General features: G+C 49.3%; 1 protein-coding gene across 2 annotated transcripts; it reads right to left on the minus strand.

Moving 5' to 3' along the window:
- Positions 1-3,315: 3,315 nt before the first annotated feature.
- RARS1 (arginyl-tRNA synthetase 1) lies at positions 3,316-21,324 on the minus strand. Of its 2 annotated transcripts, XM_074155443.1 has the most exons (16): positions 21,272-21,324; positions 19,351-19,450; positions 15,549-15,683; positions 14,847-15,035; positions 11,603-11,714; positions 10,476-10,576; positions 9,882-10,003; positions 9,450-9,570; positions 9,006-9,135; positions 8,572-8,676; positions 7,472-7,650; positions 6,831-6,940; positions 6,063-6,168; positions 4,679-4,851; positions 3,849-4,096; positions 3,316-3,464 (listed from the first exon to the last, which is right to left on the minus strand). In XM_074155443.1, the coding sequence occupies exons 4-16, from the start codon at positions 14,997-14,999 to the stop codon at positions 3,355-3,357; spliced, it is 1,770 nt and encodes a 589-aa protein (XP_074011544.1). In that variant the 5' UTR covers positions 15,000-15,035; positions 15,549-15,683; positions 19,351-19,450; positions 21,272-21,324; the 3' UTR covers positions 3,316-3,354. The 2 variants fall into 2 exon arrangements, with proteins under 2 accessions (XP_074011544.1, XP_074011543.1); XM_074155442.1 differs by lacking the exon at positions 19,351-19,450 and having other exon boundaries at positions 21,272-21,318.
- Positions 21,325-21,645: the final 321 nt, after the last annotated feature.

The raw sequence follows: 21,645 nt of genomic DNA on the forward strand, positions 1-21,645 counted from the left end.
TCTCGGCCTTTCCTCGTCATTGTGGACCTGCCTGGCGATCACTAGACTGTGGCTGACCCTGGTTGCTGTCACTGGACCTGATCCTGCCCCCCCCTTGCTGGCTCACCTTCCTGGCTCAATCTCGGACCGCATCACCATGGATGTGGCTAATCACCTGGACTCTTGGCTGACCCTGGCTGCCATCTCTTGCCCGGCTCAGGTATTGTGGGGCCGGGCGGCTGCCTGCCAGCCCTGTTATCCTGCTCTACTTCCAGCCCCTTTCCCCTTGGGCGCCACCAGCCCTTCTTGCAGTCAGCTGGGGCCTTCTTGCAGTCTGCTCCAGCACCATGGCTGGGCTGGGGCCACACTCCCATGGCTCCCCTGAAGGGACCCATGGCCCTGACCCAAGGACCCTCCAGCACTGACGCCCTACAACCAGACCCTTGCTTCTGAGTGACACCCATCCCCCCACCCCCACCCCCAGCCCATCTCTTCATGGCACCAAACCGCAACCTGGCCATGGCTCCTATGTGATCCCTCCACCCCCAGTCCAACCCTGTGTCCCCATTTCCTCAGTGGTGGCCTGAACCCCTCTGCTCAGCCCCTCAGGGTGCCCTGATGCCTACTGCCTGTCCCATACCCTGGCCACATGGAAGCTGGCCCTGTCCCTAGCTGCGTAGCTTCCCCCGAAATAGCCCTGCAGGGACTTTGAGCTGCCCTTGGACCCACGGACACCCTGCACGCTCTTGCTACAACCAGGGTTCTTCACAAGCATCGCTAACACCAGGTCTGTGAGCTGTGGGGCTGCCCCTCACCATGGGGCACTGGGGCCCTGCCGGTGTGCCCCTACCCTGCTGGCACCCAGGGACCGCCTGGAGAGTGAGGGCTGTCCCCCTTCTGCTGGAGACCTGGAGGAGAGGCCACAGGCAGCTTGGCAGGGTGGCCTTGGCCATGACTGTGCTGGACACGCACCCGCTGTTCCAGAACTGGACTCTGCCACTTGGCCCTGCCTGGGCACTGTGGCCATTGCTGGGCATCACTGGACTGCAGCCAATGCCATTACAACCACAAAACCTGACCCCGCCTGGCCTCAGCACTGATGGATCAACCTGCGACCGGGACTCTCAGTTGGCTGCCACTGCCATTCCTGGGCTTGCCCTGCATCTCCCTCAGGTACAGTGGGAAGGGGTCCTGGTTGCTGAGCTGCTGCCCAGCCCTATCATAGACTCATAGAATGGTTTGGGTTGGAAGGGACTTTAAAGATCATCTAGTTCCACCCCCTCTGCCCTGGGCAGGGACACCTCCCACCAGACCAGGTTGCTCAAAGCCCCATCCAGCCTAGCCTCCAGGGATGGGGCATCCACAGCTTCTCTGGGCAACCTGTTCCAGTGTCTCACCACCCTCACAGTAAATAATTTCTTCTTAAGATCTAATGTAAATCTCCCCCCTTTCAGTTTGAAACCATTGCCCCTCACCCTATCGCTCCACTCCCTGATGAAGAGTCCCTCCCCAGCTTTCCTGGAGCCCCTTTAGGTACTGGAAGGGTCTCTGAGGTCTCCCTGGAGTCTTCTCTTCTCCAGGCTGAACAACCCCAACTCTCTCAGCCTGTTCTCACAGCAGAGGGGCTCCAGCCCTCTGAGCATCTTCATGGCCCTCCTCCGGACCTGTTCCAACACGTCCACGTCCTTTCTGTACTGAGGACTCCGGAGCTGGGTGCAGTACTCCAGGTGGGGCTCTCACCAGAGCACAGGGGCAGAATCACCTCCCTTGACCTGCTGGCTACAACCTGCACTCACGGTACTGTGCCCAGCGCCCCGGCCCCGCTGATCCCTGACTCCATCGTGGGTGCCCAGAGGGGCCTGGCCTCCTGGCTGCACCCAGCCCAGCCTTGGGAGTAGGGAGGGCATGGCCACAGCGCCGGTGCATGCAGAAGAGATGGTCAGGTAGTACAGTATGTGGTTTGGGCAGTTGGTGAAGCCCCCAGCACACATGGCTGTCATGCTGCTGCCAGTGTTGGTTTTGTCTGTGGGCATTGCTCAGCCAGCCATCAGGAGTGCATGTTTGCACCGATGTGGCTAGTTAAAGTGCCAGACCCGTGCCCAGCAGGTGCTAGGCACTGTCTAGCTGTTACAGCCAAGCCCTCCCCACTGACTGCCCATACGGGAAAGAACCTGGGATATCAGATAAATAGAAATGTGTATCTTTTGTATCTACATACAGATCTGTATGTATATGGAGATACACACACACTTATGTCAGTGAACACCTAAATCAAATGCAACACCTGCTCTCTAATGGTTTAAAGCCACATTTCTGTGCTGCTTCACCTCGCACAGCAGAGCTTCCAACAAATCCCAAAGCAAAGGCAAGAGCCACAGCCCACTGCCTTGCAGCTGGCCTTGTGATTATTCCAGATTGATACGCACCCAGCCGAGGCTTGCCAGGTCTGTAGGGATTCAAAACATTGCTGGTGCAAGGAAAGGCATTTCCCCTGTGTCGTCCTCTGAGGGAATGTAGTTAATTGATCAACTCCTCCAGGTACAACCGTTGCCTGCCTGCACCAGCGCTGCTGGCAGCTGATGGTGCTGCTCCCACGCTGCTGGCAGCGTGCAGGCTAACATTGCTGTCCTCCCAGAGGTGCTCAGGAAGCCAACCCATTTTGAGGGCTAATACAGGCCCCCCGCACAGGGCAGTGATGCAGGTGTGTGTGTTTTGTGTGTGTTTGCTTGTAGGTGGCACACGCCCACAGCCTGTACTCTGTTGTCCTGTGTGTTACATTAATGTTCGGTCCTTGAGTGTGATGTTTGATCTCTTTTGCAAGTACCCGACTGCTGCCTTGATCCACTCGCTGACTTCCCCGAGACAAGCTTCCTGAGCACCAGTGCCTCGCACTGCTGGGTTGGGATGAGACTGTTCGGCTCCTTTGAGAGCTCTCTGCTCTGCTGAGAGATGCCAGAGATGACATCAGAAGCTGGGTGATCTGCTCACACCTGGCAAATAAGGTAAAGAAGATAGTGGGAGTTATCAGGGTAAGGTTGGCTCTGGGAGTGTGGGTGACTGTAATGTGGCTGGAGGGCTTCCTGGAGGTGCTCTTGGGTGTTCTGGGTTCTCAGCCCTTAAACTCTTCAGACTGAAGGACCTGAACCTGTGGGATTTGGTGCCTGCACATAGAATTGCTCTGAGCTATGCCCATGACCCCTCTTGTCTTTGTACCTGCAGCTTCTGAACCCATGCTCCTGTTCCCTCCCTCCCTTCCTTTCTCTCCTAGAGGGGATGCTCCTCCCCTGCAGCACCTTCCCTTACCACAACTCTACCCCAATAGACACAGACACCTCTAGTTGCTTAGTCCCTTTATTGTCACCCCGCAGGGCACAGCTACATCCTCTGCACCGGCTTAATCCCCAGGATGTCGAATCCTTTCGCCATGACAGTGGCAGTGGCTTCGCACAGCAGCAGCCTCCACATGTTCACCTTCACGATCTGGCCTGCAAAACACCAACGGAGAAGCTGGAGCAGCTGCTCAGAACAATTATTGCCGCCTTCCGGTTCCCAAGGAACCCCATCCGCCCACAACCCTGGTGCTGGGCACAATGACCACCTCCCATTCTCCCCAGGCCAGGCAGAGTGACCAGCCCTCCCGTTTCCAGCTGCCTGGTTGCTTGCAACTCTCTACTGAACCCTCCTGCTTCACAGGCAGATGATGACACAGGCTGTGCCAGCCACCTTCAGTCCTCCCACATGGACCACACTTGTTCTGCAGCAGCAAGTAGCGTGACAACGGCCTTCCCAGCAGAGGGAAACACCCCGCAGATTGCCTGTACCATGGTATGTGACACAGACACACACAGCCTCCCTAGGCCAGCACTCACCACTCTGCCTATCTTTCTCAACACAGTAGCAGTTGTCGTAGAACTCAGTGAAGGTTGTGGCCAGCTCATAGAGGTAGTCACAGAGCGTGTGCAATAACAAGTCCTCCAGGATCTTCTGCAGGATCTCAGGGAACCTCAGGATGCACTTGCCCAGTTTCCACTCCTTCTCATGGTCAAGGATGACCACCTCCTCCCTGGCTGCCTTCCGCAGCATCTGCTCATCAATATTGGCCAGGCGAGCAATGGCCCTGAAATAGTCCAAAACACAGTCTGCTTGTGAGGGTCCCACTGCTGAACCTGTCCTGTGGCCACCTGGGCCACTTGTCCAGTCTTGGGTTGCCAGGAGAGCAATCAGCCCTGGGGATGCACGGGGAGGCGCTGCCCTTGGAGGGATCCAACAGGGCACTGCAGGGAAGCAGGGAGGGATGCGCTGTGGGCACATGTTGGCAAGGATGGCTGATGCTGCCAAGCAAACCAGGCCTCAGGGTGCCAGAAAAACCATGCGGGGTACAGTGGCACCCGAGGTGAGCAGCTGCTGGAACACAGGCTCACCCCTCTCCAACCACCCAAAACCTCTAAGGAAATTACCAGAAACTCCCACAATTCCCTCCCTGCTAGCTAAAAGCCCAGGAAACGTGTCGCACAGAGGAGCCCTCTTTCAGACAGCAAAGGACACCATTTCCAATGACAAAATCTTGCCCAGTGTAGCTGGTTTCTCTTACCAACTACCCCAAACAGCACTCACCCCTCCCCCCAAACCTCCCTTTGCAATAAAGATGCAGAGAGCATCAGAGGGTAACTCCAAGCGACTCCTGGCACACTCAACTCACCTGATCCGCGTGAAAGCATACAGCAAATATGCAGCTGTGTTTCCTCGGTCATCCAGCATCTTGTCAAAGGAGAATACGTAATCATTTAGTCTGTTGTGGGAAAGATCTGCGTATTTAATACAGCCAAAAGCGACTGACGTCTGGGCAGCTTTCAGCTCTTCTTCTGTGAGGACCTGTTGCAATTTCAAAACAGGTGACAGTCATGAGGAAGAACGCTACGTTGGCATCACAGACCGCAACACGCAGCCTTGGCCACTCAGCACGGCTCAAGAGGAAAGCCCAGGCTGCTGAGGGGATTTTACCCACGGGGCTCACACCCACTTTTCCACCTCGAGACACCAGATAACTCCATATTCAACCCTCACTTCTTCTGCAATCAGATGGCACTGCAGCCCTGCGCAGGCTAAGGCTGACTCCATCTACTCCTGAAAGCCTGCAGGACTTCTGTGCCCCATGATGCCATACAGGTTTGATGCTCATATTCTGCTCCTGCTTCTTACAAACTGTGCAGACACAACATGAACACTTGGCCCTCCTACCCTTACAAAGCATTTGGACAGTCCAAATGCTCACAGAACCTCTCTCTAGTGGAACAGTGCCCTGTCATCATAGCAAAGCACTTTGTGTCTGACTCACATGAGCCCTTGGGAGATTTTCAAGGTGTTTTTTTCTGTGCTTCCTCATGTTCCTCTTTGAAAAGGGACCTTTCACTTTCACCCCATGCTGCACAACACCAAGGAGCTGCACTTCCCAATTCCACTGCCTCACACAGTGCTTGGACAGAATTTGGTCCTTCTGGTTCCATTCCATGTCCCACACTGTCCAGTTCTCTCCAGGCCATCAGGATCCAAGACAGACAGAAATCTCATTAAGCAATCTTACCAAATCTTGCAGCAAACTCAGCCACAGCACCCAAGGGAAAGGGTGAAGCCTGATGCCAAGCCCCCAGCCATCCATCACCAGAAGTCACCTCTAACACAGAAGGCCAAGGCTGCAACTTTATATTCTGCCACCACCTCCTGCATCCTGGGGAAATCACCATTGCTGCCACCACACCAGTGAGACCTGATAGTACCTGTAAGGCCAGCTACCCTGCCAGGCCCAGTTCTCCTCCCTGTCCTCAAAAAGCTCTGCAGTACCAGCCAGAGGCCAGCATGCTGCCCGAAGCTCACATTTTCTCATTTCTGTGTACTCAGGATGACCTTTTTTCCTTGCCCAAAGTGCTATCAAATAATCACACCCAGTGTGTACACAACTCACTCATGGCATCTCCTGGATGGTTTGGCACCATATTCTCAGCTCACATCCAGAATGTGGAAACCATACGCCTGTGAACAAATCTGGGAAGTTCTCAGGAAAGATATAAGCAATTTGTCACAACTACCTTGTCCCGTTCCTTGTCTTTCAGCTTGTCCATGGCTCGTTTCAGCCCTTCTTCCAGCAGATCTATGAGACGCACTGTATCCCCTGAACGAGTTTTGAACTTCTTCCTGAAAACACACAGCCAAAATGACCACCTGCATAAGAGCCAAAACACTCCCACAAAACATGGGAATCTCAGAGAATACCCATGGGGTGGCCGGGAGGGGTGACCAGGAAGACTCCAACAGTCAGAACCATCCCTGTTCCAGACATTAGGCAGGATACAATACCAGTGCCAGACCCCTGCCCAGCCCAGTAAGCCAACTTTGCTTTTACAACAAAGCTACAGCAAAACCACCCAGTCTGCAAAGCGCACTGGTTTAACCAACACCTTCACAGAGACACAAGAACAATGCTGGAGCACAAGGAATGGCTTACAGACCAGGACACAGAGATTCTTTTCCCAGCGTTCATTTCATCCACCATGAGGCAGGTGGACAATAATGAAAATCATGGCCTTTACTGTTGCCATTTCCCAGTATTCCCATCAGCTTCCATTGAACTTCCACCAGCCATTCCAAATGCCCCTCCCCAAATGCCAGGCAGCAGAAGCCAGGCCCAAGAAGGAACTTGACCACAGCACCAGTGACTATGTGGATCAAGGACCATGACACACACGGAAGTGAGACAGTTACGAATAACAGCATGGATGCGGTGCCTTTTTTTGACATGCCACGTACATACTCGTCAAAAAACAAGAGCAAATTTCCTTGCTTATCCAAAGACTTACTTGTCTTCTCCCAGCACCACTCCGAATGCAGCATGGGCCACTCTGGTTACTTTGGGATCATACCACCCGATCATCTGTCCAGCTGCAAACACTGTTTGTAAATGGACTGACTGCAAGGAACAAATACCAACAACTGGTTCTCAACCCATTCCTCCAGGTATAGTTTTCTTTCCAGCTTTATCTCCTTCACAATGCTGCTTTCACAGCAGCATGAGACTTAAAATGTTTCTAGCTTCACCGAAAGTGAAGTTCAACGTGTCAAAGAGTTTTCCTGGCTTACTGAAGTAGCAACCAGCAAATTCCCATCACTGCTCACATTCAGAGCTGACAACCTTGCATTTCCTCCGGTAAGGAGAGACCCAAGTACAAGCAGTACAAATCTCACTCCAGATCTACTGAGATTTAGGGTTCACCCACCTCCAGTCGTACCCTGAGTCTCTCCCTAATCAATCAGTTCTAGGTGCTCTTCACGGAGACCGCCAGACACCAAGCTAGATTCACCATTACTCTGATAAGGGCAGGAGTAAATGTACCACACTAAAACCCCTATGGCTTTCTGCCTGTGTTACTGTTGTATCTGTCATTTAACACACTTACTGATGATCTGTACCAGCAGCGCCAGCAGAAGTTGGCGTACTCACCTGGCCACTATCGACAACATAAATAAGGATATCAGCCTTCTCTTCACACAGCCTGTGTTTAAGAGCAGCTAAGTCAGATGTGTCATATGTGTAACCGCCGTCTGATTTCATGATCGTCAATGGGACAGGGAAACCTGGGACAAACACGATCTTCCGGCCATCATCGACCTGGACAAATCCTAGAAAAGCAATGGAAAACATTCTGTGCTGTACTGAATGGGGAGGTCTCTGGGCCAGCACAGACAGAAACACTTGCCTAACTTGATGCTACCAGAAAGAAAAGGCCATGCACTCATATTATCAAATAATTAGTGGCTCAAAATAGGAAAAAACCTAAAAGAGAACTCCCTTGCCAACCAAGTCACATTCTGTACTCCACTTCTAGAACCCAGACTATGCACAAGGAAGCGGATCTGTACAGATCTGGCCTTACCAAAGAGACAAAATTGGATCTCCTGTCACTGGCATCCAGATCCACCTTTACAGCCACAAAAACAGCATCAGAAAGTATGGCATTAAAGGCAACAGAAACTCTACAGAGATGCAGTGAGGACTTAGCACAAAGTCTTTCAGAGATAAAGGCTAGTCTGAACCCTTCCGATGGTGAGATTTGACAACTGCCAAATCCAGACAAGAAACACGTAAAACCAGAGACTTGCCATGCTTGTATTTGGCTTCTTGCCAGTCTCAAAGTCAACATGATCCAAAAATGCCACTGTCTTCACAGATATTTCTCAGCCAAAGTTCCCTGTCCCTGTGCAGGCACAACACTAAAACCTGGAAGCCTGTCATATATCACTGCTTGACTAAGGAGAACCTCATGCTATTGCCTACAAATCTCAGAGACAAACTGCTTTTGGTGTCAGCAAGAAGAACTCAAGCTTTCTGGAATGAAACATACAAGAATCAATTCTGCTAATGCTTCTTTGGGAGGAAATACCACAAAAGATCCATTTAAGGAATGTGGCTGAGATCAAGAGCAGGGGTGGGGAACACGCAACTTCAAAAACACAAGTCCTAAGTCTTGCTCAAGAGGAGTGAGGTTACCTCGCTCATCCTGACAGCTGCAGAATTTCCGACTCTGAGACCAAAAGCCTCACCTTTATCTTCAAATTCTTTCACAATGTCTTTCATCATCTCGTGGTAGAATGATTCTCCTCTCTCTATGAGTGTGATGTCCAAGCAGTTGTAGATTTTCTGGAACTCTTGAGGAGGGAAACAGAACAAAATACTTCCATTAAATGCACACAGTGGGAATTAATGGCACATGTTTATCAATGGGCACAGCAAGTCCCTGAAGGCATTTTCCACCTCTTGGTGAAGCCATCAGACTAGGACTCGGGAGACAAAAGATTTAGGTGAAAGCCTCCACAGGCAGCCCAGTGCTTTGGTTGTGTCAGCTTTTTTCTTTAAGCTTCTCATACAGTGCGGCAGTGATTTTCAACAGAAAACTAGAGGATGGACTCAGACATAAAGGTGAGGAAAGCCACACTGTTCTACTGCTGAGACACGTTTCTGGATCTGGCAAAGTCACCTTTCCGCGACACGTCACAGATCAGTTCCCACGCTTTGATGAAGTCTGGGTTTTTGCTCTGCAGCAGCACCACACATTGGTAGGCACGTTTCTTAAATTCCTCCTCTGTGTCAAACCTCCTCTTGGATTCCTACGGTAAAACACACCACATGAAAAAGCACCTCTTTCTCCCCTGAAACAAGCTAACATTCATAACAGGCTCTCCAAGCACACTCAACCCAAAAGACAGAGAGGCAGCACACTTACAAAGTCCTTTAATCATGCCCCATATAGACAACTCAACACCAGATACTGATATTAATTACCCAGTGGCAGGCTACTGCAATAATCTATTAACAGTGATTAAATTCTTTTGTTTATCCAAGACTATGCTGCCATTTGAAAAGCTCTTCAATCTGCTTTTCAGATGTTGACAAAAATATCACACTTATTTGCTACAAATACCTTGTAAAAAGCTTGAAGATCCCCAATGGGAGGAGAAACAGTTAAGTAATCCGGAAATTTGTCCTGGAGATGAGCAATAAGCATTCCAAACTGGGTGCCCCAATCTCCTAAATGGTTTAACCTTGAAGCAATTGTAGAGCACAATAATAATGAATTCTCAAACATATGCTTTAAAATACACACATTTTAAAAATATATATTCTGAAAGAAGAACCACACATAATATCAGAAACCAAAAACAGGCAAGCCCCCCCCCCAATTTCACTGCAATAAAGCTGCTGCCCATCTTGATTCCTAATCCTGCTATACTTACTCAGCTCTGTATCTTACTAAACATAAAGGATCATTTGTTATGTGCTTATAAAAAAAATCACAACAATACAGACCAAAGCACGCCAAACAAACCCACCCCACCCAGAAGTCGATTCTCACCTCAAAACATCATAACCTGCAAATTCAAACAGTCGGCACATGCTTTCTCCAATGATGGTAGACCGCAAGTGGCCAACATGCATCTCCTTTGCAATGTTTGGGGATGAAAAATCCACCACCACCTTAAACAGTGCCAAAGGAAAAAAATGAATAAAAGGCAGCAGTCATTACCACACTGCATGTGTTTAATCTGGGTTTTGCTGGGGGGTTAGGGGGAAATGGGGGGGCAGGGGGGAACAAGGCTTGCCTCTGCTGACCCTCACGCTCTCTTTGCTGCCACCAGCACACAGCTGGGGACATCAGAGCAGGCTGGGGGCTCTGCTGCGTCCACCCAGCAGAGGGTCACGGATCACCCCCAGACCCACCCTGGCACAACACGCCATCCCTGAGAAGCCCTGTCCCTCACCCAGGACAGACCACACCAGATACATGTGGCCGACTCCATGGCCCCCAGTCCCATCCCATTTACTCCATTGTAACAACCAGCTGACATGGACACTCAACAAATCACTTCAGGAGGGAATTTCAAAGCTACCTGCAGTCCATCGTGTTTCATCTATATGGGAGCAGTATGCTGAGGCGCTACTGCCGTACCTTTTTCCTTTTGCCCACAGCTGGTGGCTGAACTCCATTTATCAATAAACTGCTCAGCTGCTTCGATACAAAATCCTTTCTCAAGTGGACATTGATAAAACCTTTAGAGGAGAAAACCAGCAATGAGTGCTGGGGCTGCAAAAGTGCCTCAAGCCGCTTTCTGTTTTCTTCCCCCCTGGATTTCTGTTTCCTTGCATCAAGGACAAGAGCATATGAAAGTAGCTTGATAAAACAAAAACGTTTTTCAGCAACAGGACAACAAAGCTGTCACTAGAAGACAATTTCTGTTCCCAGATTACAAGCACCTGTTTCACACCTCTCCAGCCTTTACTGTAGGAGTTAGATTCTGTGAGCTCGTCCACTGACATAACTCTCTTTTGCACGCTGTCAAATGTGAATTTATAAAAACATTTTAAATAAAATAAATAATCTTGCCTGGGTTTGCAGAATGCAAAACCAAACCCTGCTTTGTCTCCTTTTTTAAAATTAATATCCTAAACCACTTAGTTACACCTGGAGTAATCCATGCTTGTGGAATGACACCATTTTACTTCAGCTACACAGAGCTAAAGAACGAGCTTCTGCCCAAGCACCAAAGGGCTGTGCCGTGTGATTTTTATGTTTTTTGCTGCAGCCCTAAGGAATATAAGCCGTTTTATTTCTTCCTGGGTGACAGGGACAAAACAGATGCAGCGATTAATAACCTCCATGCTTCTCCAGCATCTCAGTGCTGAGAGGACAAGGCCTCCTCACCATGCAAGCAACAGTGAGAAGGGCGTATCGGTTTTTGCTGTAAGTTCATGATTGTGGCCCGATACCCATCACCAATATTCAAAGGGGAAAAGCTGGTGCCTTAAGGATCAGTGGAAAAATTGCTAATTCAAGGGCTCAGGACTGCACTGACCAATTCTAATAGAGAGGTAGATTGCTGCTGCTGCACAAGTCTGAGCACTACAGAGCTCACCAAGACCGAAGAAGCTAATTCACCCCATAACTGCAGTTTTAAATCACAAAGTAGTTGAACTCAACTCAGCTTCCAGTATAAAATCAGTATATAACACCATCCAGTATAAAATCACTGTATCAGCTTTAAAACATAGGAAGTGTGTAATATGAAACTATCTTACCAGGACCAGCAATTTCAACCTTCTCAATGCATTCGTTGGCAGGAATACTTTTTGTTATTTTCTCAGCAATTTCCCTTGGGCTAACCTTCTGTTCCTTGGTTTTAAGCAGTATCTGAAACACAACCAGAGGACCAAGTAAACACAAACAAACAAATAAAATGCAACAACCCAAGCAACCAAAGATAATCCTAGTTGCCCAACTTTCTTCAAAGAGCATCAGAAAAAATGCTGGTAAAGTGGCTCTTCTTCTGCCTCCAGACATAAAGGGCCCACTGTAGGGAACTCCAGTAACACGATGCAAGTTCACATGGTAGAATCCCCATGGTTTGGGTTGGAAGGGACCTTCAAAGACCATCTAGTCCAACTCCACAAGTTCTCCGTCCATTCCCAAAGCATCTTCTCACAAAGCTTTTTGCAAATCTTAGAAAAACACCCTTCAGGAGGGTTCTGTGAGGTAGCCCAACCCATCCCTTGCAAAACACTACATTTACACTGTACAAAATTACCACAACTATTCGTTTCTGAGCACATGATTTTCCATTCTTAATATGATGTGTTTGATGTGTTTGAAAATAATCTATCGCCTCACTCCCATCAAGGCCACAAAGAGTGCTCAGTTCAGAATTTACACTCACTACTGCCTGTATTTGCTAACTTGCAGTCTGCTGCAAAATGTGACTTCTACTTGTATTTCAGCTTCCTGTTTAACCTGTCACACAGTTGATCATAACAGGACCCTTGCAAGATGGTAAGGGTTTAGAAAGGGCAAGAAAAAAAAAAACCTTTGTAGCCTTTAATGCTACTCAAAGTGCAAACTACAGGAAAAATAAATGCAAAACCAGATTACAAGCATGCTATAGCAGATTACAGGCATGTTATCTGAACCATTTCAGAAACAGTCACCGTACTCCTATTACTCTAAGGAGCAAGCAGAGCTCCTGGCTCAAACCCCAGGCATTAATACGCTAACGAGCTCCCAGGAAAACAATATGCACTTGTGAGGGCTGTTTCCACATGGGCGCATTGCAGGGAGCGGCTGCTGCCCGGCACGTATTAGAGGGCACTTCCTGCTCCTCTGGCAGTTGGAGTGATGGGTGATGGGTGTTCTAGCTCTGCACAGTTCCCGCAGGAACAAGGCTCTACGGGGGACCTGCACCAGTCAAGTCTCTAAAACTTAGGCCAACAGAAAGTGCATAACCTGCTGCTTTCAGAGGGAAACGACTGCACTGCATCCCCCGGCTCTGCTGTGCCGATACTCGCTGAGCGTGCTGCACGTGCGAGTGTTGCCAGGCTCAGGCCCAGCTTACACGGTGTGCCTTTCCAGGGAACAAACGCTACAGCCAAGCCCAGGATTAGGAACCCAACCCTGGGTTCAGACACTGAGTTATGTGAACAACGTCGACACTGAGCCAGGGCTGCTCGAGAATCCCAACCGCGACTTAATTGGGGTAAAGCAGCGGTCAAAAAAAATAGCAAAGCTCAGAAAGCCCATGTCGGTGCAGTCACCCAGGGTGCTCCTCTGGCTGGAGCCCAGTCACAATATGCTAATGAGACCACGGGAAGATGACATGTATTTGTGAGGGCTGTTTCCGCCTTGGCACTTCAGACCATGAGCCTGCCGGCTTGCACGTATCGGTGCTGCCCGGGAGTCAAACGCACTGTGGCAGGACAACAGGGAGGCTGCAGATGACAACCTGGGAGAGCAGAACCCCATGTATGTCGGTGCGAGTTCAATGTCAAGATTACCAGCCTAATACGTTAATACAGGTGAACTGACAACAGAACATTAAAAAAAAAACTTGCTTTCTTGAGATTGCAAAATAAAAGGTCTGTAATTGCAAAGAGTCTCTCTCTTAACTCAAAGGCATCAATGCGCTGAAAGTTTCGGCACTTTAGCATCTCAGCTAGAATGCACTACCTTCTTCCTCCCCCACCTCCTGGTTTGACTTCCAGCACGGTCCCAGCCCACTGAGCAACTCCTCAAGTGTCTCTTTGTGTCCTCTTTGGTCGAGTATCTTCCAGAAAGCAGCAATGCCATAATTTTCAAAAGTAACTGTTGATACCAGCCAGGTTAAAAACCCCCCTCCTTCCTTTGCACACACTTACCAGGTGTTCTGTAAAGTGGAACCATTCTTACAGTTTCCTGAAAACCTCTACGATCAGAACATCATAAGAAAAAACATGTTTCCTGCCTTTTGCTCAGTTAAAAGAAAACATAGGCTCCACCACCCATAGATGTGGGGATGCCCACACAGCCAACCCTCAGCAAATGCTTGGATAACAACAGCCAATTAGATAGAAACATAAGCACAAAAAGTGTGCAGAATAGCACACTCAAATCTGCCTGAAAGAGCATTTGTCACAAAACTGAAAATGCTTAAAGCAATACAACAATCAGCCAAATTCAGCTGTAACCAGGGAATTAATGAGAGATTTTTGAAACGAAGGACGGTGCCTGAGCAGTAGTCCACACCTGGTTGGACACTGAGGTGTTCCACGTGCACCACAGCCTCTGCACAGGCCTGACAATGACCTTGTGCCATCAGATGCCACGAGTGGCCCGCACCAGAGCTTGTGGAGGGCAATTCAGGATGCAGCATGCAGGGACGTTAGCGCACAGGGCAACCCTGGGCCCTTCCCACTGCCGTGTGTGTTAGCGGGTGGTAGGGAGCTGCAGCACCCACAGCAGCAGGAGCTGTGAGCAACGACGGAACCCCCGCTCTCGGAGATGGGGCGTGTGTTGGAACCCACCGGCCCGCTGAGAAGGGAGGGTCTGCACATAACTCTGGGTGGGGACATCATACTTCCCTGTCATTAGAGAAGAGCATTTAGAGATTAGTAGGTGTTTACCAACATTTTGTAACTGTCCAGAATTGTGATTTATTGTTTTGCTCACATAAGTTCCAAACATATAGCTCACTAATTGGTAGTTAATTGCACATCATTAGTAAATCGATGCAGCACTTAAATCCTGACTTAGATCCCACAAACTGAGCAGTTTTTCTGTGTGACACACAGGTAACTCTCTCATACCAAGTCATGTAAATAGAGGTTTAAAGGTCTACTCTGTGAAGGCCAATGCTTCCCCTAAAATGCCATGAGATAACTCACTGAATTCTCAGCCTGGAGGCCTGCAACAAGCCTGAAACAGGTCCAATATTGTAACTCTCACTGTGCTATCACTTAGCTTCCAACAGACAACATCCCCATTCTTTCTTCTCTTTGCAAGATTGTTCAGGTTTACCTGTGTTATGCCCATGGCGCTGTTACACTGGTAATCCCCAAATTTGGGCTGCTGACTTGGCGTCACTACTAGTGGAGGGTTTTCCAAATCTGGGTAGGCAGCCTGAATAGCAGCTCCAAAGATCTCCTGAAGACAGCTGTTGATATTAATCATGCTTTTTGCTGTTTTACTTCTTTCCTCTTGAAGGCTCTGAAAAAAACAAAATCCAGAAGGCTAAATTCACAGCATCTGAGGAGCCGTTACATCCCACTTTTTTCCTTGGCTGCCTGTCAGAGCACGGCTGACAGATTTGGCTGACACCTCCAGGCACAGGAGCAACATATACAACATAAAGATCATGTGATTCAAGAGCTGCTTCTCCCTTGGAAGCTCCCAGCACAAACACTTCCCATCAATGCAGGGCTGTATTACTCCTCACACCTCTGTCAGTGATCCTGGCACAGACCTCAGCTGGGCTGCCCGTGACATGACTAGCCAAGACTTGATGGTGTGGGCTTATTAACCCACTGAAATTTTCCATAAAGTAGGTTTCTGTTTAAGGAACCAAGAAATATCTGATGTGCCACCAACAATTAAGGCATCAGAATGCAGAGTGACCACGCTGTCACACATGACTAGCTGTAACAAACTGACATCATTTATTTAGATTGTCTTAATAAGAACAAAAACACACGCTACAGCATTAATTCTATAGTCTCTTACCTTCTGAAGGAAATTTAACCGATACTTAAGTTTTGCGTTTTCGTCTCGCAACCCTTCCAAACTTGGGGAGACTCCCAAGCATCCAAAGTTCTTCAGACGCTCAATTTCTGCAGTTAACAACTTGATCTCGTTTTCCTGAAAAGCGAATTAAATTATCACACAGTAATTTTCAGTGGGGGGACAGAAGGTGAGGAGCTACAAGATCTCAGATAAGATTCTAGTTTTGCCTCATAAAGGTAACACCAATGACATCTAAGTTCAGTAATGGCATTAAACAATTAATGTTTAAAGGTGCTTTCTATTTGTGTCAAAAATGGGGAATCTGAAAGTCTTAAAAAAAGTCAGTGAGATAACAATCTCACTAACATCAAGACAAGAGTGCAAGAAAGACAACAGGCCATGTCAATAAAACATATTCCAAAAATAAGCACTTTCTCCAGTTTTTTTTATCTAATAAATACGTCAAATGGTTTGACTCAAAATTCCCTAAAGCCTCCTTCAGCCAGTTTCACCGTCACACAGGCCACGGTTTCTTTTCCAGAGGAAGAAACCACAGTCACTCACACAAGCCCAGCAGGCTCAAACGCCAACTGGAGATGGGAATGCCAAGAAGCGCAGTGTGCTGCTTCACCGGGGAATTCACAGGTCCATTGCTGCAGTGCGCACGCGCTTCCACCTCCCCACACAACCTTCCCTTCCCTACCTCCACCGCGTGACATAAGGCATTCAGGAGCAATCAGGAATTTGAGGTGGACCTCTACGCTCCAAAGAAACAAACTTCCCCATCCCCCTCCAGACTTCACCGCGCGGGACACAGGCAAATGCTACAACAGGCAGCCTGAGCCCAATGGTTGGAAGCTGCTGCAAGGACCAGTAATTCTCCTCACCCCATTGCCTAAAGAAACCAAGTATCTGAAACTTTATCTCTCTTGTCCATCTCTTGTCCTCCCCCACAACAGGCTCTGTGCCCATCAGACACAAACCTGGCTCAGAAACAGAAGTCTGGAGGCTATTGGAAATGTAAGTGACTCAATGCTGCGATGGAGGGAGAGGCAGCTAGGCTGTGAGCTCTCCTCACGCTGGCTCGCCAGCCCCTCACCTGACTCATTCAGGCTCTGCCCTACCAGAACTCCCACAGCAGGAGGCAGCTCAGGCTATTAATGTTGTCAAACAGGCCATCAAATCTATCAAAAAGGGCTCATTTACTTTGTTGCTCTTGAAACAATCAGAATACCTAATTAAGGAAAAAATTGGGCCATCAAATCTCCTGGTCTTATACGTCCACCTGAACAACAGCTCCCACAAATGCCACTATAATTAACTGCAGATGCTCAAAAAACCTAAGCTGAGCTAAAACAATTTTAAGATTGGGCTGTTTGTGGAGCAAAGTCAAAATGAGAACTTTTGAGGTCATTCTTCATTTGCGCTTTAGCTTCCAGCACATGTTACAGCCTCGATGTCTGCTCTGCTACAGGAGAATACGGTGCTTCCTGCAGGTTCAGCTGTGAAGGAACAGGACTTTGAGGAAAAAAACCCACCTTTATCAAAACCTCTGGTTTGGCGTTTAGCCAACTAAAATCACTGAACAGCACAGCTGTATCTCAAAAATAACTCACTTCAAATAGTCCACCACAGCATTTCCTTTTGTAGCCTATTACTTCCTTTTTTAAACCAAGGCAGGCCCCCCGAAAAAATCAGACTTTTTCTCTCACGCACACACCTTCCCCCATATAACCAACAGATTTTTTTTTTTTTTTATTATTTTTGACTTTTCTTATTGGCCTGACCTGGTAGCATTTCACATAACTTACAGACCTATCCGAAAAAAGTTCAGACTACACTGTTTAAAACAGCGCAAGAGAGATTTTATTGCATTACTTCACAGTTGTTTCACTGTAAGTTTAAGTAAGCATTATTGCTACAAACTGACGTGAAGGAACATGGGAGCAGTGACATGCGTAACTCATCCCCCCCAACCCTAGAATGTGCTTTAATAAAAGCACAAAGATATGTTCTACTCTTAGTATCACATTTTCTGTAAATTCTGTGTCCACCCCATATTCCCTTCTCTCCTGCAAAGTCACCAGCTTTGGGACAGGTGAGCAAGGCAGACCCTTAGGGAAGTTTTGCACTGAGGACAAACATTGTCCAGATCCAGAAACTTGCCTTCTGCTTTTGAAATTAAAATCACTACTTATCAAAGCTAAGAAGCAGCTCACACTTCTTATTCCTCCTGCATTAAAAGATTCCCCCTAAGCTATAGCCACCGAGATATTTCAGTACCATTAGCAAACTTTCCAAAACAGAAATTCGATTTGGATTTTCCTCCAGAATCACAAATGCTTCTGGCCACCTAGGTGAAGACTCGCAGGAGGCGAGATGACCAGTATCTTACTGGAGCTTCTTTCCATATTACTAGAGTATAAGAGAGGAGGAGGAAAGAGGTTTATCCACATGCGTGACCAGAACCCAGAACAAGGGCTCTGAGGAAATCACAACCCCTGGGGCAGACATCTGGCCCAAACAGCTTTTCCCACACAAATACAGGGTGACAACTAGTATCCTAATCACTCAAGACTGGGCCAGGAGGCAAAAAAAACTCTAAAACAATGCCACAGTTCAGCAAGTCTCATCTACTTCTTTCCCATGACTGCACCAAAACAGTAAACTCACCACACAGACACCTGGAGATAGGAGGCATTCAGGCTGGCCCCATGCCAGATTTGACCAAACCCAACATATCAGCCCAGACTGGCACATTTTCCTATCGTGTTTAGAGCTCCTCTTCTGCAGAAAGCATCAGTAGCAGTCTTTATGTTACTTGAACATGAACCGAAAGCAAAACGTTTCACCACGGTGGTCTAGCTGCCTATCCCAATATTGCTGCTCCCATTTCAGTCTCCCTTTTTGTGCTCATCAACAGCTAATACAGATTAAATGAGATTTCAATTCAGAACTACCCAGCAGAAAAGCCTGACCTCAGCAATGATTACACCAAGTTCTCTGGGGTTAAGATCACAACAGCTGGGCTGGGCCAGTGGCACGCTGAGTACAGCCTAACAGCCCAAAACTGGCAACGAGGGCACCCTGGTTCCTGGGCCAGTCAGGAGGGAAACCCCACACACCACCCTCCTCTCTCTCGTGACCTGTGACAGAACACGAAGAAACAGAAAGAAGCTGCATGAGGGGAAGCTCAGATTGGACATTAGGAAAAGGCTCTTCACTGAGAGGGTGGCAGGTCACTGGAACAGGCTCCCCAGGGAAGCAGCCATGGCACTGAGCCTGACAGAGTTCAGGGAGCGTTTGCGTGATGCTCTTAGTCATATGGTTTAGTTTTAAGTAGTCCCGCGAAGAGCAGGGACTTGGGACTCGATCCTTACAGGCCACTTCCAACTTGAGATATTCTATGACCCCCACACCCATAACCATGTTGCTGAGCTCACTTGGAAAAAGGTCTTTAGACTTTCATGTGTTATAGATGCCCCTTATCACAGCAATCTGTGATAAACCTAATTCTCTAGCAAATCACCTATGAACGCAAGATCTAATTAAAGGGATATAAAGTCTACATTCTTACTGAAAAACAGACAACTGTGTTAAGCTACAAATACCCCTTGTAACTCCTCTCACAGCAGCACCCAAGTGAGGAAGGGAGACAACGCCAACAAACCTCTGATCTACAAGATGTGTAACTGAGAAAAGGAAGGAAGAAGCTGCTGTTCAGGACATAAAGTTTCACCCCCTGGATTATTATACCTGCACAGCCCTGGGCATATCACAACTTGTCAGTAAAGGGTCATACCTGATGACCACCTCACGAGAAGCTGCAGGAACTACATGAGGCCATGCTGACATCTCCAAGGGCTCTTTGGTCAGCTGAGAACTAGAAATCTTCCCCTCACCTGTGAATACAAAAAAACTATAGCTTTTTCAATAAGACCAAAATCATCCTTACATTTTCCCTTAGCATATCTTCCAAAGATCCCACTAAATTAACATGTAACTTACATAAGCTTCCATTTCTGGGCTTTAGAGTAATAGAGCTTTTCTCCATCACATTTAAAAAACAAAACAGATAAAATGGCCTGGGAAGGCATAGCAAAGGGGGTCACAGCAGCTCTCTTCCTTCCCCTCCTTCTTGCCTCCTGCATGCTTTTATGTCTGCTCCTACTCTGCCAAGCCTTTACTGAGCTGGCTCAGAACAATAATTCAGCACACGCTCTTTGCCTTTTGTTGGGTTATTTTCCCGAAGATCTAATGATTCCTGCCAGCCGGCTCACAATGGGCTCCAGGGTTTGCTGGAGCTGGCACCAGGGAGTACGTGGCTGGGAGCAAGGTGACAGGGTAGATTCAGGCTCAGTAATTCCACACGGCCTCCTTCATGGTGCCTGGAGTTAAAGAGCTGAACACTGTCCGTCTTACTTTGCTTCAGAGTGACTGGAGTTTGTTTATGGACTAAAAAACCAGACAACAGTGGTGGCAAAGGGAGAACACCTTGCCAGAATACCCGCGATGCCCATCCTCTCCTAGCAGCTACAAAGGAGAAACGCAAAAACAAAGGCCAAAGGGAGTTACAGAGATTCAACGGCCAGATTTATTATCTCAGTATTTTATGACAGTATTTATTGTTTGCTTGAATTGTGAGTAGAAGACATACCAAATAGCTGCTTAAAAACACCTGTGTATAGTTGGGAAAAAAACACAAGCCAGAATCTCAGTTATGTGCTTTCGGGGCAATATGAGATATTAACCTGTTGAATTAAAAAATTTCCTGAAGCTGCCTCTGTACTTTACTGTCAGTGTCAGTCATTGACTAGGCCAGATCCGGCAGTCTGATTTATTTTTTTTATTGTAGTCACTGAAAAGGGTTGTCACGATCTTTTTTCCCAACCCAATGCCCTTTATGGCTGCAATAAGCCTGCTGGACACAGACAAGCCTGCTGGACACGGACAGGCCTGCCATTAGCACACCTGCCCTCCAACAGCTCCTCCGAAAGCGCTTCCCTGGGCTCCCCGCAGCCGGAGCTGCCACTCCCGAGGGCCGGGCAGCCTCCTCCCACCGCCCCGCCCGGCCGCGAGTCGACCCTCGCACGGCGAGGACCCGGCCAAGGGGACAGCACAGAGAACCAGGGCGGCAACGCGTAAACCCGTGCTTGGCAGCTTCCTGAGGCCTTTTTCGGGGAAGTTCTTTGTAAAACTTCATTTTCAACCCTCACCCTCGCTGAAAAGTGAACCGCGCCCCTGACTCGCGACACGGGCTGAGGAACGAGGGTGCTTTTGCTTTGCTTTTTGTCTCCAGAGGAACAGAAGAGGCTGCGGAAGGTGCCTCAGCCCCTGCCCGCTTTATGCATCTCGGGCCCAGACCAGCCCCCCGCCTCCCTGAGCGCCCTCCGGGGCCACGCTCTGCCCGGAGACCCGCCTGCTGCTCCAGCTGCCGCAGAGCTTCCAGGCAGAGACGGGCGGCTTGTCCCCGGCCCCGCTCCCCCGCCGGGCGGCCTGCCCGCGGCCCCGCTTCTCTACCAGCCACGCCAGGAGGCCCGTCCCCTTCCCCTTCCCCTTCCCCTTCCCCACTCCCCCTCCGGGCGGCCTGCCCCCAGCCCCGCTACCCGCGCCAGGTGGCCTGCCCCCGGACCCGCTCCCCCGCCGAGCCCCGGGACCCCTCAGCGCCGTCCCCGTCGGCAGCCGGTCCCGCGGGGGGCGCCCCGGCCCGTCCCGCCCCGCACCTGCCGCGCCAGCCGAGCCGCCGACTGCGCCACGCGCGCCTCCATCCTCGAGCGGCCGGAAGCGGAAGTGGCGCCAGCGGAAGTGGCGCGCGCAAGGGGCCAGGGGAGGCTTGCGGGTGGCGGCAGCGCCCCCCAGCGGCGTGGAGGACCCGGGCCCCTCCCTGTGACTGAACCCCGCCGTTAGGGGTTGGGGGGCGTCACTGTGCCCCGGCTCCCCCGGCTGGGTTTGTAACGTCTAAGAAGCCGTTTTGCAGCTTCAGGTGTTGGGAAGGGAAAGGCTCACCCAAACCCAACCCCAGTTGTGTGTGTCACCAGCCAATGCTCCAAAGGTGAAGTATTTATGAGAGACTTCCAGGCCCCAGGGGGCATCTGGG

Source organism: Numenius arquata, chromosome 11 (assembly GCF_964106895.1).
Source record: "Numenius arquata chromosome 11, bNumArq3.hap1.1, whole genome shotgun sequence".
Taxonomy (NCBI): domain Eukaryota; kingdom Metazoa; phylum Chordata; class Aves; order Charadriiformes; family Scolopacidae; genus Numenius; species Numenius arquata.

Coding starts and splice junctions, on each gene's coding strand:
- RARS1 (XM_074155442.1), bottom strand. CDS start 21,316: ATGGAGGCGCGCGTGGCGCAGTCGGCGGCTCGGCTGGCGCGGCAG. Junction 11,715..14,846: donor GCGCCATGGGCATAACACAG/GTAAACCTGAAC, acceptor GTTGTGTTTCAG/ATACTGCTTAAAACCAAGGA. Junction 9,571..9,881: donor GCAGGTTATGATGTTTTGAG/GTGAGAATCGAC, acceptor AATTGCTTCAAG/GTTAAACCATTTAGGAGATT.